At 41.3% G+C, this 17367-nt stretch overlaps 1 protein-coding gene across 1 annotated transcript in view; it reads left to right on the top strand.

The window, feature by feature from the left end:
- The window catches only part of LOC102761545 (procollagen C-endopeptidase enhancer 2-like), a gene marked incomplete at its 3' end in the record, with an annotated part of 79609 nt that overhangs the window by 59224 nt on the left and 3018 nt on the right, over positions 1 to 17367 (top strand). The window contains exons 4-6 of the mRNA XM_006774825.2: positions 1103 to 1227; positions 2229 to 2365; positions 6102 to 6104. Of these exons, the coding sequence (XP_006774888.2) occupies positions 1103 to 1227; positions 2229 to 2365; positions 6102 to 6104 (265 nt within the window). The remainder of the gene's footprint in view (positions 1 to 1102; positions 1228 to 2228; positions 2366 to 6101; positions 6105 to 17367) is intronic.

The following is a 17367-nucleotide window of genomic DNA, read 5'->3' as shown; positions in this document are numbered from 1 at the left end:
GTTCTTTGTCTTCGCATTTTTGGCTGACTGCGAGGACCCACTGTGTCTATAAGAATAACTACTGTGCTGGAGATACCCTTATGGGGCAGGACTTGCTTCAGTGGGGCTTTGGTGCTCACTGAGTCTGCCTCTTGAGTGTGTCACTTATGGATGTGAGGAGTTGAAATCTGGTATGTGACCACTGGGTACACTGGCTCCTGAATCTCCAAGGAGGTGCAAATTCAACCACTGTGTGAGTCCACCCAGCAGGAGCTACTGGGATATCTGCAGATTTCTCCTCTTTGTTTGGGATTTGGAAATTTTGGAGCTCTCTGGCCCAGCTGCATTTTGTTAGGTTAGGCTGCAAAAGGGCAAGTGATTCATTTGCGCTGCTGTGCACAGCTTGGATGGGGTTGTAAGTTGAGTGGGGCAGGGTCTCAGAGAATCACCAGGGTGGAGCAAACAGCGATGGCTGTCATCAACCTTCTCTGCAACTCCGCGCCTCTCTGCGAGTCTCTGCATCTCAGTGTCTCCACGTCCCTGAGTCCCCAAGTCCCGTGCCCCCACAGTAACAATGATCCCTGCGAGCAGTTCTGCAAGAAAGCCCCCTTCATTTCCGACCTGATACCAAACAGTCCAGTTTCTCCCTGTAGGAGTGTGGGTCCCTAGAGTCTCGCCAGAAATGAGTTCAGTGCAGTTGGGAGCTTGTGTCTCCCGATTGAAAAAAACCGTGCACCCAGGTGCAGCCTGGTTCGCGCGCCTCCATACCTCTGCTCTTGGTGCCTCCGCACCTCCTACCCAGCCTCAATGTGCTTTTTCCTTTCCTTCTAGTTGTAGAACTTCCACTCAGCCAGCTTTCCCGTGGTTCTAGATAATCACTGTTTTGTCTTTTAGTTGTAGTTTTAATGTGGTTGTGGGGGACAACATGTACAGGTATATACCTTATGCAGCCATCTTGGTTCTCTATGTGACTATTTTTAAGAGAAAATTTAAGAGCTTCTGAAATTGTCCTTATTTTCTGTACTATCACCTAATATTCCAAATCCCTAATCTCCTCATGGTTGCATTGGGATAACCTCTATGAGGCATAAACTTGGATTTTTTTCATATTTAATAACTTCAGGGGATCAATATTGTGGAGGACGCCTTGAAAGACCTTCCGGCTCTTTTAAAACCCCCAACTGGCCAGACCGTGATTACCCTGCAGGAGTCACTTGCTTATGGCACATTCTAGCCCCAAAGAATCAGGTGAGATTCCCTGAAAATATGAAGAAAGCATTCATGTGTGAATTATGTAGACAGTGTGAGGGGCCCAACTCTCAAGAGCTACTGTTGTAGGGCAAGAAAGGCCTGGCTGGCCATAGGTCTTTCTTCATACAAAGACCCAGATTCAAATTGCTTTTGCACTATCTGACTTGCAAAACCACGGATTCACTTTCCTATTCCATAATTACAATTTTCAAAACAGGTTTTGAAATACAAATGGTAAATAAGTCCCATGTGAAATTGTTTAACCCTGTGGAAGATTTTATAAGTAGAAGCCACTAATTGTGGAAAGATAAAAGTACCCAAGTACATGTATATGTTCAAGGTTACCCTTTGCTCGCATAGCAAACTCATCAGGTCCTCATACTAATAATAGCCATCCCAGTCACCAAATAAAAAACAGTCTGCCTGCATCACTTTAACCAAGCCAGTGCAAACAGGCCACACTTCTTCAAAGAGCAAGTGGTCTGCTGTGAAAGCTAATATGCTTTATAATTTCTTTGGTTGTTTTTTAAAATAGAATCTGTGCAAGTTCCCCACAGATAACTTTATTCATTGCTGTAAAACAATCAACAGAGAAGGTCTAATGTCCACTGCTCATTAGTGATTGGTTATATGAATTTATACCCTTTCTGGGACCCACTTTCATATGTTAATTGCAGGACAGAACTTAGCATGGGAATAGACCAAGCTTACCCTGTGGACTTTTGAAAATAATTTATTCCCTAGTTTGATAGGTTTAAGTTTAAGATCTTAACTAGGATTGATATGGGAGTGAGATGATCTTTTGGAATGACTAAAGATTAAATCAAAAGAAATATGAATACCACAGAAGAATTATGAAAACAAGCAAGAATAACTTAAACAGAATGCATTTTTACAAAGGACAATCATGGTACCTACAAATCTGGGGGGAGGAAGAATTCTATTTGAGGACATTCGGCAATGCTATTTTGACCCTTCTAATTCTGTTTTCACTAAAGCTTATAGAATTAAAGTTTGAGAAGTTTGATGTTGAGCGCGATAACTACTGCCGATATGATTATGTGGCTGTGTTTAATGGTGGAGAAGTCAACGACGCTAAAAGAATTGGAAAGTATTGTGGTGATAGTCCACCCGTGTAAGTAGCCCCTGTTTTATTTCAAAACTTCTTTCTTCTTTTTTAATCCTCACCCAAGGATATGCTGATTGATCTTTAGATAGGAAGGGTAAGAGAGAAAGAGACATCAATGTGAGAGAGAAATATTGATCAGTAATATTGATCAGTTGCCACAGGCCAGGATCAAACCTGAAACCTGGGTTTGTACCCTGATTGGGAACCGAACCCAAAACCTTTTGGTGTATGGGATACTCCAACAAATTGAGCCACCCGGCCAGGGCTCAAAACTTATTTCGTATTCAATTGATGCGCTATGTTTTATTTTCTGAAAGATTTTATGTTGTTGTTTTGTTCATAAGTTCCTGGGTTCCATGACAGTGAGTAGGCAACCCATAATGAGTGTAGAGAGGCCTCCACAACCACATAACAGAAGCAGAGGTGGTGATGACTACAGGCAGATGCTGAGTCAGATACATGGATATGTCACTACCCTGCAAAGGTGAAGTTGTGCCTCAGAGTGAAAGAGAAAGTTCTGATAAAAAAAAAAAAAAAACTGGGGCCTACCTACTGGGGACCTAGACAAAGAAAACAGAAATCTTACAACAGATCCAGGTGATTTTACCTGATCAGGTGCTGTCCTGGATCTTATAGCTCCTCTTCATGTTGTTGTTCAAATTTTGGTGAGTGAACCTGAAAGGTACTTATCAGAACATTTATGGAGCCAAGAGCTCTGCCACTTACTAGCTGCATGACACTGGGCACATTACTTACCTGTAAGATATTTGAAGCAAGATATTTCACACCTTGGTATACAATAGTAGGAAAGCGACAATAGAAACAACTATAGCTTGCCATCAAAGTCACCAAAGTAAACACCCTTTCCTACTTTTAAACAGAATTAGGTTATATGCACCGCCTGCTTTTACATGTGTTTATGGTTTCCACAGACAAGCTTGAGTTAAAGCAAGGTTCATTTTCAGTTTCAATTCATTTATATTTAAGTCCAATAATAATTTTAAAATTTTAATGCATTCAAGTTAGTTATAATTAAACATTAGTATATCTGAATTTGACTTTATAGATGAATGTGTTGGAGAAAAGCCCATTTCTAAGCTCCTAAAGAGTCCCTTATATTCTTTTTCTATTCTGCTGGAACAAATTACCACAAACTGATTGGCTTAAAACAACATATTTGTTCTCTTATATTCTGGAGTTGAAAAGTCTGGAATTAGTTTCACTGGGCTCAAATCAAACTGTCAGCAGTGTGTTTTCTTCTGGAAGTGCTGCCAGACAGGGGACCTGGCTGTGGGCAGGTCTCCCTAGGGCTGGCCAGTAATGTGTGGGTTCTTGACTTCGTGCAGGAAAGGTTTCACAGCACGGATCCAGGTGATTATGAGGAAACATTTATTAAAGCTGGGGACAATGAAATAAGGAAAAGCTTAGCATAGAAGGAGCAACAGGAGAGCCCAGGCTGGACTGCCTTAATTCTCTGGAAAGTCAGAGAAAAGGGTGCCTTGGGGCCAGGGCCAGGGGGGGTTCCTGGGGTGAACTTCCACTGCCCATTGCTGCCCTGGTTGCAAGTCTCATAGGAACCTTTAGGGTTTAGGAGATATGTGTCTGGTGGGGAGAAGAGGGGAAAGGGAAGAACAGTGGCTGCTCCCAGAGGGAGAGCACTCGCTTTCTCCTTTGTCTTGAGGGCTTTTATCTCTCACAGGTGGGAATCTTAGGGGAGGTGTCCGGGGAAGCAGCAGAATATTCATCAGTTTTCCAGGTGTGCTCCTCCAGGGCCGTGGTCTCCACGGATTGGTAAGTGTCAGAGCAGGGGGTTGTTAGTCATTAAAGCTGGTCCTGGTGTCGCTCACCTGGTTTTGTAGCTTTTATGGGTCTGGAGCTGAAATATGGCTGAGGCCTAATTGTTATCTCTAGGGAGGTGACCTTCTGTATCTGCTATAAATTGCTCTGCAGTTTGCTCAGCTCTCTGTCTCAGTTTCCCCATTTCACTTGCCCTGGCTTCCTGGCCTATCTTGGGAACTTGAAAGAGAATCAGTTTTCTTGCCTTTTTTCAGTTTCTGAAGGCTGCTGGCAAACTGTCTTTAAGGCACATCATCCTATCTTGGCTTCTGTCATCATATTTTCTTCTCCTCCATGGCAGTCAGACCTTCCTCTTATGAGGGTACTTGTGGTTACATTCAGGGCCCACCTACATAGTCTAAGATGCTCTCCCCTTCTCAAGATCCTTAATTTAACCTTCTCTGCAAAGTCCCTTTGCATATGAGGTAACATTCGTAAGTTCCAGGAATTAGAATGTGGACACTTTAGGGGCCATTATTCAGCCAATCACACCCTTGTTGATTCAGCCAGTCTTTTCCTCTAGATCAGCGGTTCTCAACCTGTGGGTCGCGACCCCTTTGGGGGTCGAACGACCTTTTCACAGGGGTCGCCTAAGACCATCAGAAAACACATATATAATTACATATTGTTTTTGTGATTAATCACTATGCTTTACTTATGTTCAATTTGTAACAATGAAATTGGGGGTCACCACAACATGAGGAACTATATAAAAGTGTCACGGCATTAGGAAGGTTGAGAACCACTGCTCTAGATCCTCCTTCTGAGCTCCCTTTTTCCTCCCTTGAAATTCCCCTTTACCCAGTAGTCCTCTTTTTCTCCATCTTCAGTTCTGCCTTTTTTGTTCCTTCCCCATAACCTATAAATTTAAGTTCTCCCAAATTAAAAAACAACTCCCTCTTGACTCTATCCTGCTCTAGCTTCTTCTGCCATGTTTTTTCTTTATATACAACTGTTTTTAAAAATAATTTCATTTAATTTTCTAGCAATATGGCAAAGAAGCTAGGTTAAAGCATTGCTGAGTTGGCAAAAATAAAAGAAATCATCTGAGGTAACAAAAAAATGACAAAAAGCCCAAATCTGGTGCAGGTGGCAGCTTTCTTCAGTATTTGTGCCAGTCTTTTTTTTTTTTTTTTAGGTATTCTACCTTCAAATTTATTCTAGTCATTTTCAAATTTTGATTAATTTATAAACATTATTTTGGCTTAGACTTATTTTCTTGGTGAATAAAATATAATACAGCAGCACAGAACTTAAACATATTCAAATAGATAGCTCTAAGTTATTGAAAGAGTATAAAGTGATATATATAAAGAGCCAGGGGCCATCACAACTGAAAGGACAACTGAATGGACAACTGAACAGGCTGAGTGGGGCAAAAAGGCCAGCAGGGGCATTAGTGAGGGACGACCAAATGACTGAGTAGCAGGCTGTGTGGGGCAACTAGTCCAGCAAGGGGGTTAGTGAGGGATGACCAAATGACTGAACAAGCAAGCAGGCTGCGTGGGGCCACCAGGTCGGCAGGGGGGTTAGTGAAGGCCAGCCAAATGACTGAGCAGCAGGCTGTGTGGGGTTGCTGGGGTCCAACCCCAGCAGGTTCAGGGGTCCCCAAAGGTGTGGACAGAGTCGGCGAAGAAGGAATGACACGGAGACAGCGTTCAGTTGATCAGCAGCCTTGCCAGGATCTCTAGCCACAATCTCCAGCCAAGTTTTGTGTCCATGTTCTCTTGCTAGATTCTCCAGCCAGGTTCTATCCAGGTTCTCTAGCCAGGTTCTATTCAGGTTCTCTAGCCAAGTTCGGTCGCCAGGTTCTGTCCAGGATCTTTTGCCATGTTCTCTCGCTAGGTTCTGTCTCTAGGGTCTGTGTGTGCCAGTCTTTGATGACCTAGAACTTCATTCTTCACAGGCCGTGCTTGGGAACAGAGGATAGAGCTCAGGGTCCAAGCAAGGGGGGACTTTTGATCAAAGACCATTAGGGACCTACAGAAAGTGACACCAATGTGACTGAACTAACTTTCCCTATAACCCACGGGTGTTAGTAAGGAACATCAGTAGTTTTGGACTTAGCTTTTGTTAAAGGGATGAAGAGGTAGTTCCTTATGAGAATTCCTAACCAAAAGGCAGTCCACAGATGAGTCTAAGGTTACAATTTACACTAAATGCACTCAAGAATTTAATTTATAAAGTTTTTGAGTTGGTAGTGCCGACAGAAGCTGACAGAGAAAATATAAATTCTCCTTGGAAGAATGCATCTTAAGAATACCTATAGAAAAAAATGGCAGCCAAAATGGCAGACGTGTCCTGAGCCTTATCTCAGAGCAGATAGAAAAAGCATCTAAATTGAATAACATCCTGCTGGAATTGGTGAAGTAGAAACAGGGACTGGGTTGAAGAGAGGCCCTTCAGTCCCAGAAAACAATACAGCAACCTCCCTAACTAAGGTTTTGTCAGAAACAGCCGCTTGAGAGATTAAGATTGACAGAGGCAGACAGGCTAAGTGGGCAGACTGGTCCCACCTGCTGGCAGTCAAGGCGGTGGAGATAGACACAAACAGAGGAGCCGTGGATCATGTGGAACTTCAACATGGTGTTGACTGCCTAACAGGAAACTGAGAAGTGTCAGACAGTACAAAAGCATGAGATCTTAAACCAGCCCCCATTGGGGCATTAAAACTCAGCTGAAATGAACAACATTTCACTTTTTAAAAAATTATCTTTTATTTTAAAATTTTTTTATTTTCTTTGTTTTTTTGTTTGTTTATTTTTTTCACATTATTTTTTCTTCATTCTATTTTTTGTTATTTTATCTTATTTTTAAATTTTTAAATTTTTTTTCTTTCTCTTTTTTTCTTCTTTTCCACTCATCCTCTTTCTACCACCTCTATACTGAACTGAGGTCCTCCCCATATTCATTCAATTTCGTAACCTTATTTTCTATATATAATCTCAGCCTCTACAGATTCTGCCCCCACCCTCTTTTCTGAGTGTTTGCTGTTTACATTTTTTCATTTATCTTTTTTTTTCTGTAGTGCTTTCTCCCCACGTATATATGTTTTTTTGTGTTTTTTTACTTTTTCTTCTTTTTCTTTTCTTTCTTACCATTTTTTCTTTCCTCAATAGCATTTTTGCTCTCTTTTCTCTCCCCTAATTCTCTTTTCTCTGGTGGTCACTGTTGTTGGGGTTATTGGTGTCTTGAGTATATTCATGTTTTGTTCCCCTTGTATTGTGTTTTATCAAGTTGTATTTTGTGCTATTTGGTCAATGTGGTAGAGAGTGAGCCACATAACCAGACATCCTGAAAGGAGACTCCATTCACAAACAGGACAATAACACTCAAATTTCAACTACACCAAGAAAACCCAAATTGCCCAAGTAGGAGGCAACCCTAGATGTCCCAGCCCAAAAGACCAGAGAGATTGCACCACTGAGTCCTGTAAAACATCTACTATATAAGACAAATTCAAAAAATCTAGGTGGCATAGCAAGTGATCTGATCTGTTTCTTTGAATCACAAAGAAACAGGAAAAATGGGGAGACAAAGAAACAACCCCCCCCCATTCAAAAGAAGAGGAAGAATCACCAGAAAAGGAAATAAATGAAATGGGGGCAAGCAATTTGTCAGAGAAAGAATTCAGAGCAATGGTTATAAGGACAGTGAAAAAGATGGAACACAAATTCAACAACATGCATAAAAATCAAGAAGAAATGAAGAAGAATTAAGAGGAAGTGAAGAATGATGTAGCCACAATAAAGAACACAATGGAAAGTTTCAACAGTAGACTAGAAGAAGCTGAGGACCGCATTAGTGAATTAGAAGACAAGGTAGATAAAACCATCCAACCACAGTAGCAAATGGAAAGAAAACTTAAAAAGAAGGAGGAGGGCATAAGAGAGCTTTGGGACAACATCAAATGAAAGAACATCTGCATAATAGTGGTGCCAGAAGAAGAGGAAGTGGAATGAGGAATAGAAAACCTGTTTGAAGAAATAATGACAGAAAACTTCCCTGATATTGGGAGGAAAAAACTCGCACAAGTCCAAAAAGCTCACAGAGTCCCAAACGAGATGAACCCAAAAAGAACAACACCAAGACACATCAACATCTATATAAATGTCAAGCTTGTATTTTGTCAAGCTTGTATTTGACATCTATATAAATGTCAACCACGTCCTCAGGTGCCCGCCCCTCTCTGCGTTTGCTCGAGCCCCCGTACCTCTGCACTTCCGCACCTCCTCTGGGTCTCAGTGTGCTTTTCTCTTTCCTTCTAGTTGTAGAATTTCCACTCAGCCAGCCTTCCTGTAGTTCTGGATGATGTCCGTTTTGTCTTTTCGTTGTATTTTTGAAGTTTTTGTGGGAGGCAGCAATTTCCTGTGTTTACCTATGCTGCCATCTTGGTTTCTCCCACTCTTCTTTTTTAGATATTTTCTTATCATTCTCATGGTTTATTAGATGGATTTTTGGTATAATTTTTCAAATTAAAAATAAATCTCTGTACTTTTGTATTTTAACAAAATACAAGCTTGATGTTTATATAGATGTTGAAAAAGCAAGTATCTTAAAGGCTGCCAGAGAGAGACAGAAAGTTACCTATAAGGGATCTCCCCTTAGATTATCAAATTATTTCTCAACAGAAACACATCAGGCCAGAAGGGAATAGAATAAAATATACAAAGTGATGCAAAGCAAGGGACTGAATCCAAAAATACTATACCTGGCAAGGCTATCATTCAAAATTGAAGGTGAAATCAGGAGCTTCACAGACAAAAAAGGGCTAAGGGAATTTACTACCACCAAGCCAGCAATGCAATAAATGCTAAAGGGACTTCTGTAAAAAAGAAGAAACAGAAAGGGAAGGAACATAGGCACAAAGAATTAAAATGGCAACAAACAAGTACCTATCAATAATAACCTTAAATGTAAATGGATAAAATGCTCCAATCAAAAGACATAAGGTAGCTGAATGGATAAGAAAACATGACCCATATATTTTCTGTCTACAAGAGACCCACCTCAGAACAAAGGACTCACACAGGCTGATAGTGAAGAGTTTGGAAAAAAAATTTTAGGCAAATGGAAATGAGAATAAAGCTGGGGTAGCAATACTTATATCTGACAAAATAGACCTCAAAGTGAAGGTTGTAATAAGAGCTAAGGAAGGTCACTTCATAATACTAAAGGGAGCAATTCAACAAGAGGATATAACTCTGGTAAACATATATGCACCAAATACAGGAGCACCCAAATACATAAAAAAGTTTCTGGAAGATATCAAGGGAGACATTGACAGCAATACAATCATAGTAGGGGACTTTAATATCCCATTGACATCACTGGATAAATCCTTTAAACAAAAAATCAGCAAAGAAACAGCAATCCTAAATGACTCACTAGATCAGATGGACTTAATTGACATCTTCAGAACATTTCACCCCAAAGCTACAGAATATACAATCTTTTCCAGTCCACACAAGACATTTTCAAGATATACCACATATTAGGAGACAGGCAGAGTCTCTTCAAATTCAAGAAGATAGAAATCATATCAAGCATCTTCTCAGATCACAGGCATAAAATTAGAATTCAACTATAATAAAAACAATGAAAAAAATTCAACCCTTGGAGGCTAAAAAGCATACTATCTATATATATAAAAGCCTAAGTGACCATCACAACCAAAACAACCAAACAGGCTGTGTGGGGAAACCAGGCCAGTGGGGCGTTAGTGAGGGCCGACCAAATTACTGAGCAGCAGGCTGTGTGGGGCAACCACGCCAGCAGGGGAAGTAGTTGGGGGTGACCAGGCTGGCAGAGGGGGAAGTTGGGGGGGACCAGTCCTGCAAGGGGGCAGTTAAGGGTAATAAGACAGGCAGGCAGTGAGCAGTTAGGAGCCAATGGTCCTGGATTGTGAGAGGGATGTCCGACTGATGGTTTATCCCCAGTCCCCATGACCGGGCCTAAACCAGCAGTCAGACATCCCCCAAGGGGTCCTGTATTGGAGAGTGTTCCAGATGGGTGAGGGGAACCGCTCCATGCATGAATTTCATGCACCAGGCCTCTAGTTAAACAATGATTGGTTTACCAAAGAGATAAAAGAAGAAATAAAAAGCGTCTTGGAAACAAATGACAAGGAAAACACAACAATCCAAACTCTATGGGACACAGTAAAAGCAGTCCTGAGAGGGAAGTTCATAGCTCTACAGGCCTACCTTAAAAAAACAAGATAAAATGGTAATAAATTATCTAATCCTGCAACAGAAAGAATTAGAAAGAGAGCAACAGAGTAAGCAGAAGGAAGGAAATAATAAAGATCAGAGTGGAAATAAATGACATAGAGACCAAAGGAAAAAAAAAACACAATACAAAATATCAATGAAACCAAGAGCTGTTTCTTTGGAAGGATAAACAAGATTGATGAACCTCTAGCCAGGCTCACCAAGAAACAGAGAGAACACAAATAAACAAAATCAGAAATGAAAGAGGTGAAGTAACAACCAACCACACAGACATACAAAGGATTGTAAAAAAATACTACAAACATCTCTAGTCCAACAAATTGGATAACCTTAATGAAATGGATATATTCCTAAAAAAATACAAGCTTCCAAAACTCAATCAGGAAGAATAAAAAAACTTGAATAGGCTGATAACTACTAATGAAATTGGAACAGTAATAAAAAAAAAAACTTCCAGCAAAGAAAAGCCCTAGACCAGACAGCTTCACATGGGAGTTTTACCAAACATTCAAAAAAGAACTAAAACCTATTCTGTTCAGACTATTTCAAAAAATCCAAGAGGAAGGCACACTTCCATGCTCATTCTATTAAGCCAGAATTACCCTAATCCTAAAAACAAATAAAGACACTACAAAGATAATTACAGACCAATAACCCTGATGATCATAGATGCTAAAATTCTCAACAAAATTCTAGCAAATTGGATCCAGCATTACATTAGAAAGATCATACACCATGACCAAGTGGGATTTATTCCAGAGATGCAAGGCTGATACAATACCCACAAATCAATAAATGTGATTCATGACATAAACAAATTGAGAGGCAAAAATCACATAATCATATCAATTGATGCAGAAAAGGCATTTGACAAAATCCAACATCCTTTCCTGATAAAAACTCTCAGCAACGTGGAAATAGAAGGATCAGACCTCAACAAAATAAAAGCTTTATATGACAAACCTATAGCCCACCTTATACTCAATGGCCAAAAAGTAAAACCATTTCCCCTATGAACAGGAACAAGACAGGGATGTCCACTTTCACCACTCCTGTTAAACATAGCACTAGAAGCACTAGCCATAGTGATCAGACAAGAAAAAGAAATAAACAGCATCCAAATTTGAAAAGAAGAAATAAAACTGTCATTATTTGCAGATGACATGATATTGTACAGAGAAAACCCTACAGACTCCAATAAAAACATAGTAGACTTAATAAATGAATTTGGCAATGTAGGAAGATACAAAATTAACACCCAGAAATCTATGGATTTTTTATACACCAATAAGAACTCACAGAAATAGAAACTAAAAAAATAAATAAAAATCTCATTTACCATTGCAACAAAAAAAAAATATGATACCAGGAACAAACTTAACCAAGGAGGTAAAGAACTTGTACTCAGAAAATTATAAGACACTGAAAAAAGAGATAGAGGAAGACATAAACAAATGGAAGAATATACTGTGTTCATGGATTGGTAGAATCAACATCATTAAAATGTCCATACTACCAAAGCAATCTATAGATTCAGTGCAATTCCCATTAAAATACCAATGGCATATTTCAAAAACTTAGAATAAACCCTCCAAAAATTCATCTAGAATAAAAAAAGACCCTGAATAGCTGGAGCAACCTGAGAAAGAACAACGACGTTGGAGGGATCACAATACCAGATATCAAGCTATATTACCAAGCCACAGTTCTCAAAACTGCCTGGTACAGGCACAAGAACACACATATAGACCATTGGAACAGAACAGAGAACCCAGAGATCGACCCAAGCCATTATGCTCAATTAATATTTGACATAGGCACAAGCATACAATGGAGTCAAGACAGTGTCTTTAATAAATGGTGTTGGGAAAATTGGACAGATACATGCAAAAAAGTGAAACTAGACTGTGGAAAGTGACTACAGTGTTTGGACAGGATCAAGCCTCGGTCTGACTTGTGGCAAAGCCACATACAAGTCCCAGCTTGAAGGGCAAAGCCCTCCCAGCACAATTATAGCCAAAAGGCAATGGTTATAAGTTTGACCTTATAGTCTGACCCTGCAGTCCTAGGTAGCTAAGGGATGTGGGCTGAAGGCAGTGGAGAGAAGAGGGGGGAGGGGGACTCGGAGGTGCAGCCAGTGCTGCCTAAACAAAGTTTAATAGAGAATGGTAACAACAGGAAAGAAGTAGATTTGAAATTTGCAAGAACATTGTAAACATCTTGCCCTTGTTTTGCTTTGTGTGATCTGACTATAAAATAAAGATCCTGCTTACAGGCAGGGTCGCTGTTTCCTCATCCAGGCACAGTGTTCTACCTGGCCCCAACTGTATTCTCTTGTCTGTTTTCTTTAATCCTTCAATGCCCCTTCTCAGGTTCACCACTGGCTGTGGTGGACGCGGTTCACTAGACCACCAACTTACACCATACACAGAAATAAACTCAAAATGGATAAAGGACTTAAATGTAAGATGGGAAACAATAAAAATCCTAGAAGAAGCCATAGGCAGCAACACAGCAGACACTTGTCGTAGCGATATCTTTATTAATACAGTTCCTAGGGCAATGGAAGCTAGGAGAAAATTTAAAAAATGAGACTACATCAAAATAAAAAGCTTCTACATAGCAAAAGAAACCATCAACAAAATAACAAGAAAGCCCACTGCATGGGAGAACATATTTGCCAATGTTATGTCCATTAAAAACGACAAAGAAAGAATCTTAAAGGCTGCCAAAGAGAGACAGAAGTTTACCTATAAGGGATCTCCCATTAGACTATCATTGATTTCTCAACAAAAACACAACAGGACAGAAGGGAATGGAATGAAATATACAAAGTGATGCAAAGCAAGGGACTGAATCCAAGAATAATCTACCCAACAAGGCTAATATTCAAAATTGAAGGTGGATCCCATGGCTTCGCAGACAAAAAAAAAGGAAGGGGGGAATTTATTACCACTGAGCCAGCAATGCAAGAAATGCCAAAGGTGTGCCGTGCCAGCATGGTCAAGGGTGAAGCTGAGGAGGAGCGGTGAAGGATTAAAGAAGACAGACAAAGAGAATACAGAATTTGTAGAATATAATGAACAACATAAACTGATGAACAAAAATAGAATCAGACACATAGAAGCATCGAACAGACTGTCCAACTTATAAGGGAAGGCGGGGGTGAGGGGGTAAGAGATCAACCACAGGATTTATATGCATGCATATGAGCATAGCCAATGGACACAGACAGTACAGTGGTGAGGGCATGTGCTAGGAGGTGGGATCATTCAGGGAGAGGTCAATGGGGGAAAAGGTAGATTCATGTAATACTTTAGACAATAAAGAATTTAAATTTTTTAAAAAGAATACCTAGAAGTAAAGTTTTAAGAAACATAGGTTCTCAATAAAAAACACAAAGCAACAAGGAAAAGTCAACATAATCAATAATCAGCAGAAATAAGCGGTATAGTCAGACCCGCAGAGGCATTTATAAAAAGTATGAGACAGAATTTGAAATGTGTATGCTTAAAGAAATATGTCAACTAAATACACAGTGCAGACTATTCAAAATATGACTAAGAAACAAGAGACTTTCAGAAATATTTAAACAGATTTAACAAAGAGCCTAAGATAATTTTTAGAACTGAGACATATAATAATTTAAACAAAAAACTTAATGTGCATGTTAAATTATGGATAAGACATAGCTCCAGAAAGAATTAGGAAACTGAGAAATAGACGTGAGATAATTAACTAGAATGTAGCACAGACAGATAGATGGAGAAGAAGTGTTCAGACACCAGAGTGGAAGGACCTCACATATTTGCCACACATATAATCAGTTCTTTAATAGAAAATAGAGAATGTAGGAAATGTAATGTTTGAAGAAATAATAGCTGAGACTTTTCCAATGTGGATGAAAGATATCAATCATCAAAATAAAAACTAAATAAATCCTAAGTGACATATATATAATATTAGAGGCCCAATGCATGAAATTCATTCATGGGCAGGGTCCCTAGGCCTGGTGGGCAGTCAGGGCAAATTTGTGGGGCAATTGGGGGGTCCCACTGGCACCTACCTGCTCCCCCTGTGGGAGGGCACTGACCACCAGGGGGCAGATCCTGCATTGAGCGTCTGACCCCTTGTGGTCAGTGCATGTCATATTGACGGTCGTTCCACTGTTTGGTCAATTTGCATATTAGGCTTTTATTATATAGGACTAGGGGCCCAGTGCACGAATTCGTGCACCTTGAAAGGAACTGTGGGCCACTAGGCTGCAGTGGACATAAGGGTGGGTCTTGACCCATCATCTGTGCCCCTGCCCTGCCCCTCCTGCTGTGGTCCCCAGTTCCCTGTCTGTTGGCAGCCCTGCTCCCACCACTGTTGCTCCCATGTGCTGATGACCCCAGCCCCACTTGTATCCGCTGATAGTGCAGAGTGATTGGGGCTGTTTCCAGCAGCGGGTGTGAGCAGGGCCGACACCATCAGCAAGTGTGAGCAGCTGTTGCTGCCCCAATTGCCCCTCAGGAGCAGGGGTGGGGGTAGAGAAGCCCTGAGGGGCGACCTGGGTCAGCAGCCACCACTCGCACCCACTAATGGCCCTGAACGATCAAGGCCAGCATCGGGTGCTGGCAGTGGGTGCAGGTGCCAGGCAGGACTGGGGCATGCAGGAGCAAACAATTTTCAGTAACCACTCGAGGCTCACCCTGATGACAACGACTGGTGACCTGCCTTGGTCTGGCACCCCCACTCACCTGCTCCACCATCTCACTGCAACCACTGCCCACCATGTTCTACTCTCTGCCGCCTGCTGCTGACGCCTGCCATGTTCCATGCGTGCCCCCTGGTGGTCAGCACACATAATAACAACCAGTTGTTCGGTTCCGCCAATTAGCCTATTTGCATATTAGGGTTTTATATATATAGATTAGAGGCCTGGTGCACGAACATTCGTCCCCTGAAGGGGGGCGTCCCTCAGCCCAGCCTGTCCCCTCTCACAGTTCCTCGCATAGTCCAGGAGCTCTCAGGGGATGTCCTACTGATGGCTTAGTCCCACTCTCCATGGAGAGGGGACCTAAGCTGCAGTCTGGCCTCCCTCTGCAGGAGGTGACTGGGCTGATCAGGGGAAGGTGCCTCCTCCATCACCCCATCTCTGCTGCTTCCTCTGGCCTCCCTCTGTGGGAGGTGACCAGGCTGATCAGGGGAAGGTGCTGCCCCCATCACCCTGCTCCTGCTGCCACTGCCAGCCATTACAGCTGCGCAGCCTGAGACCCGGGCCTTGCAGCCGCCAGTGCTCACAGTTACCTGAGCCCCGGGCCTCACAGCTGCCGCATTCACGGCTGCCTGAGCCCAACGCTGCTTGAGCCCACCGCTGCCTGAGCCCTGTTCTTGCAGCCGCCAGAACTCACAGTTGCCTGAGCCCCAGGCCTCACAGCTGCCAGGGCTCATAGCTGCCTGAGCCCCAGCCTCGCAGCTGCTGGGACTCACAGTTGCTTGAACCTTAGGCCTCGCAGCTGCTGGGGCTCATGGCTGCCTGGGCCCCGGGCCTTGCAGCCACTGTGGCTTTGGATGGACGTCCAGATGAATGTCTGGAAGACATCCACTCTAATTAGTATATTACCCTTTTATTAGTATAGATACCCATTCCTATGTGTATTGTAGTGAAACCACAGTACAGAAGAGAGGGATATTAAAAACAGCCAGAACAAAAGGCATGTTATCACAAAGGAAAGACACATAACTTAATAACTAACCTCTCAACAGCAATAGTGGAAGTTAGAAGATGTTACAAGAATGTCTTCAAAGTACTGAGACAAAGTAACTATTAAACTTGGATTGTGAAAAACCTCTTTTGTGAATGTAGGTGAAATCAACACCTTTTCAGTTAAACAAGAGCTGAGAGAGTTTACTTCCAACTTATCCTAACCAAAGAAACTTCATTATGTACTTCAGGCAGGAAGATAATGGTCACAGAATAAAGTGTGCAGCAGGAAACAATGGACAAAGGTATTGGTCATAAGTGTTGAAGGGTTCTGAGTTCCTTGTATTACTTGACAATAGGATGAATATATTATTCAACTTTATAATTTGTTAAAGTAAATAGGGATGTTAAATTTAGAGTAACCTCTAGAAAAAGTAGAAGTCTTTAACTTCCAAAACACTGGAGAAAAAACATGAAATGAGAAAAAAAGTTAGATCCAAAAGAAAAGGGAAAAAATGAAACATAAAAAAGGTAGGCCAAATAAAAAGCACAAAATGGGATGGTAGAAATATCTCCAGAAATATTTGTAACCAATGTAAATACAAATGGATCAAATCATTAATGGAAAGGTAAAGATTGTTAGACTGGATAACAGCAGAATCCAGTCATGTGCTATTTATAAGACATTCAAAAAAACAAGAAGAGAGCATTTCAGAATAAAATAATAGAAAAAGATATTGGAAAAACACTTACTGAAGAAAACTGGCATAGCTTTATTGATGTCAAGACAAAGTAGATTTGGGGCAGATAGCATTACTAGAAATAGTTACTATCCTATCTAATAAAAGACAAAAAGGATAATTAACCATACCTCCGCTATGCTTCCCATTGGCTAATCAGCAAGATATGCAAATTAACTGCCAACAAAGATGACGGCCAGCAGCCACGTAGCTGAAGCGAGCAGGGGGTTTGCTTGCTCCAGTGATGGAGGAAGCCAAGGTTCCCCGCCTGCTGTGGCCCGGCTCTAAGCTCCAAAAGCAACAGCTCCAAAAGCAACAAAGTTTCAATTATAGAAGCCAAACACACACCAGATACCTGCTTTCAGCCAGCCGTGGCCTCAGAGCAAGCAGGACGGCAACAAAGTTTCCATAATAGAAGGTAAATAAATCCCAGAATTTTTTAAAAAAAAAAAAAGGAAAAAGGGGGAGACTGAGAGATTCAGTTGCCGGCCAGCTTTCAGTGTATATAAA

The sequence above is a fragment of the Myotis davidii genome, unplaced genomic scaffold (assembly GCF_000327345.1).
Source record: "Myotis davidii unplaced genomic scaffold, ASM32734v1 scaffold1968, whole genome shotgun sequence".
Lineage (NCBI taxonomy): Eukaryota > Metazoa > Chordata > Mammalia > Chiroptera > Vespertilionidae > Myotis > Myotis davidii.
The sequence above is the reverse complement of the archived record's forward strand: the minus strand, read 5'-3'. Positions and strand labels throughout refer to the sequence as shown.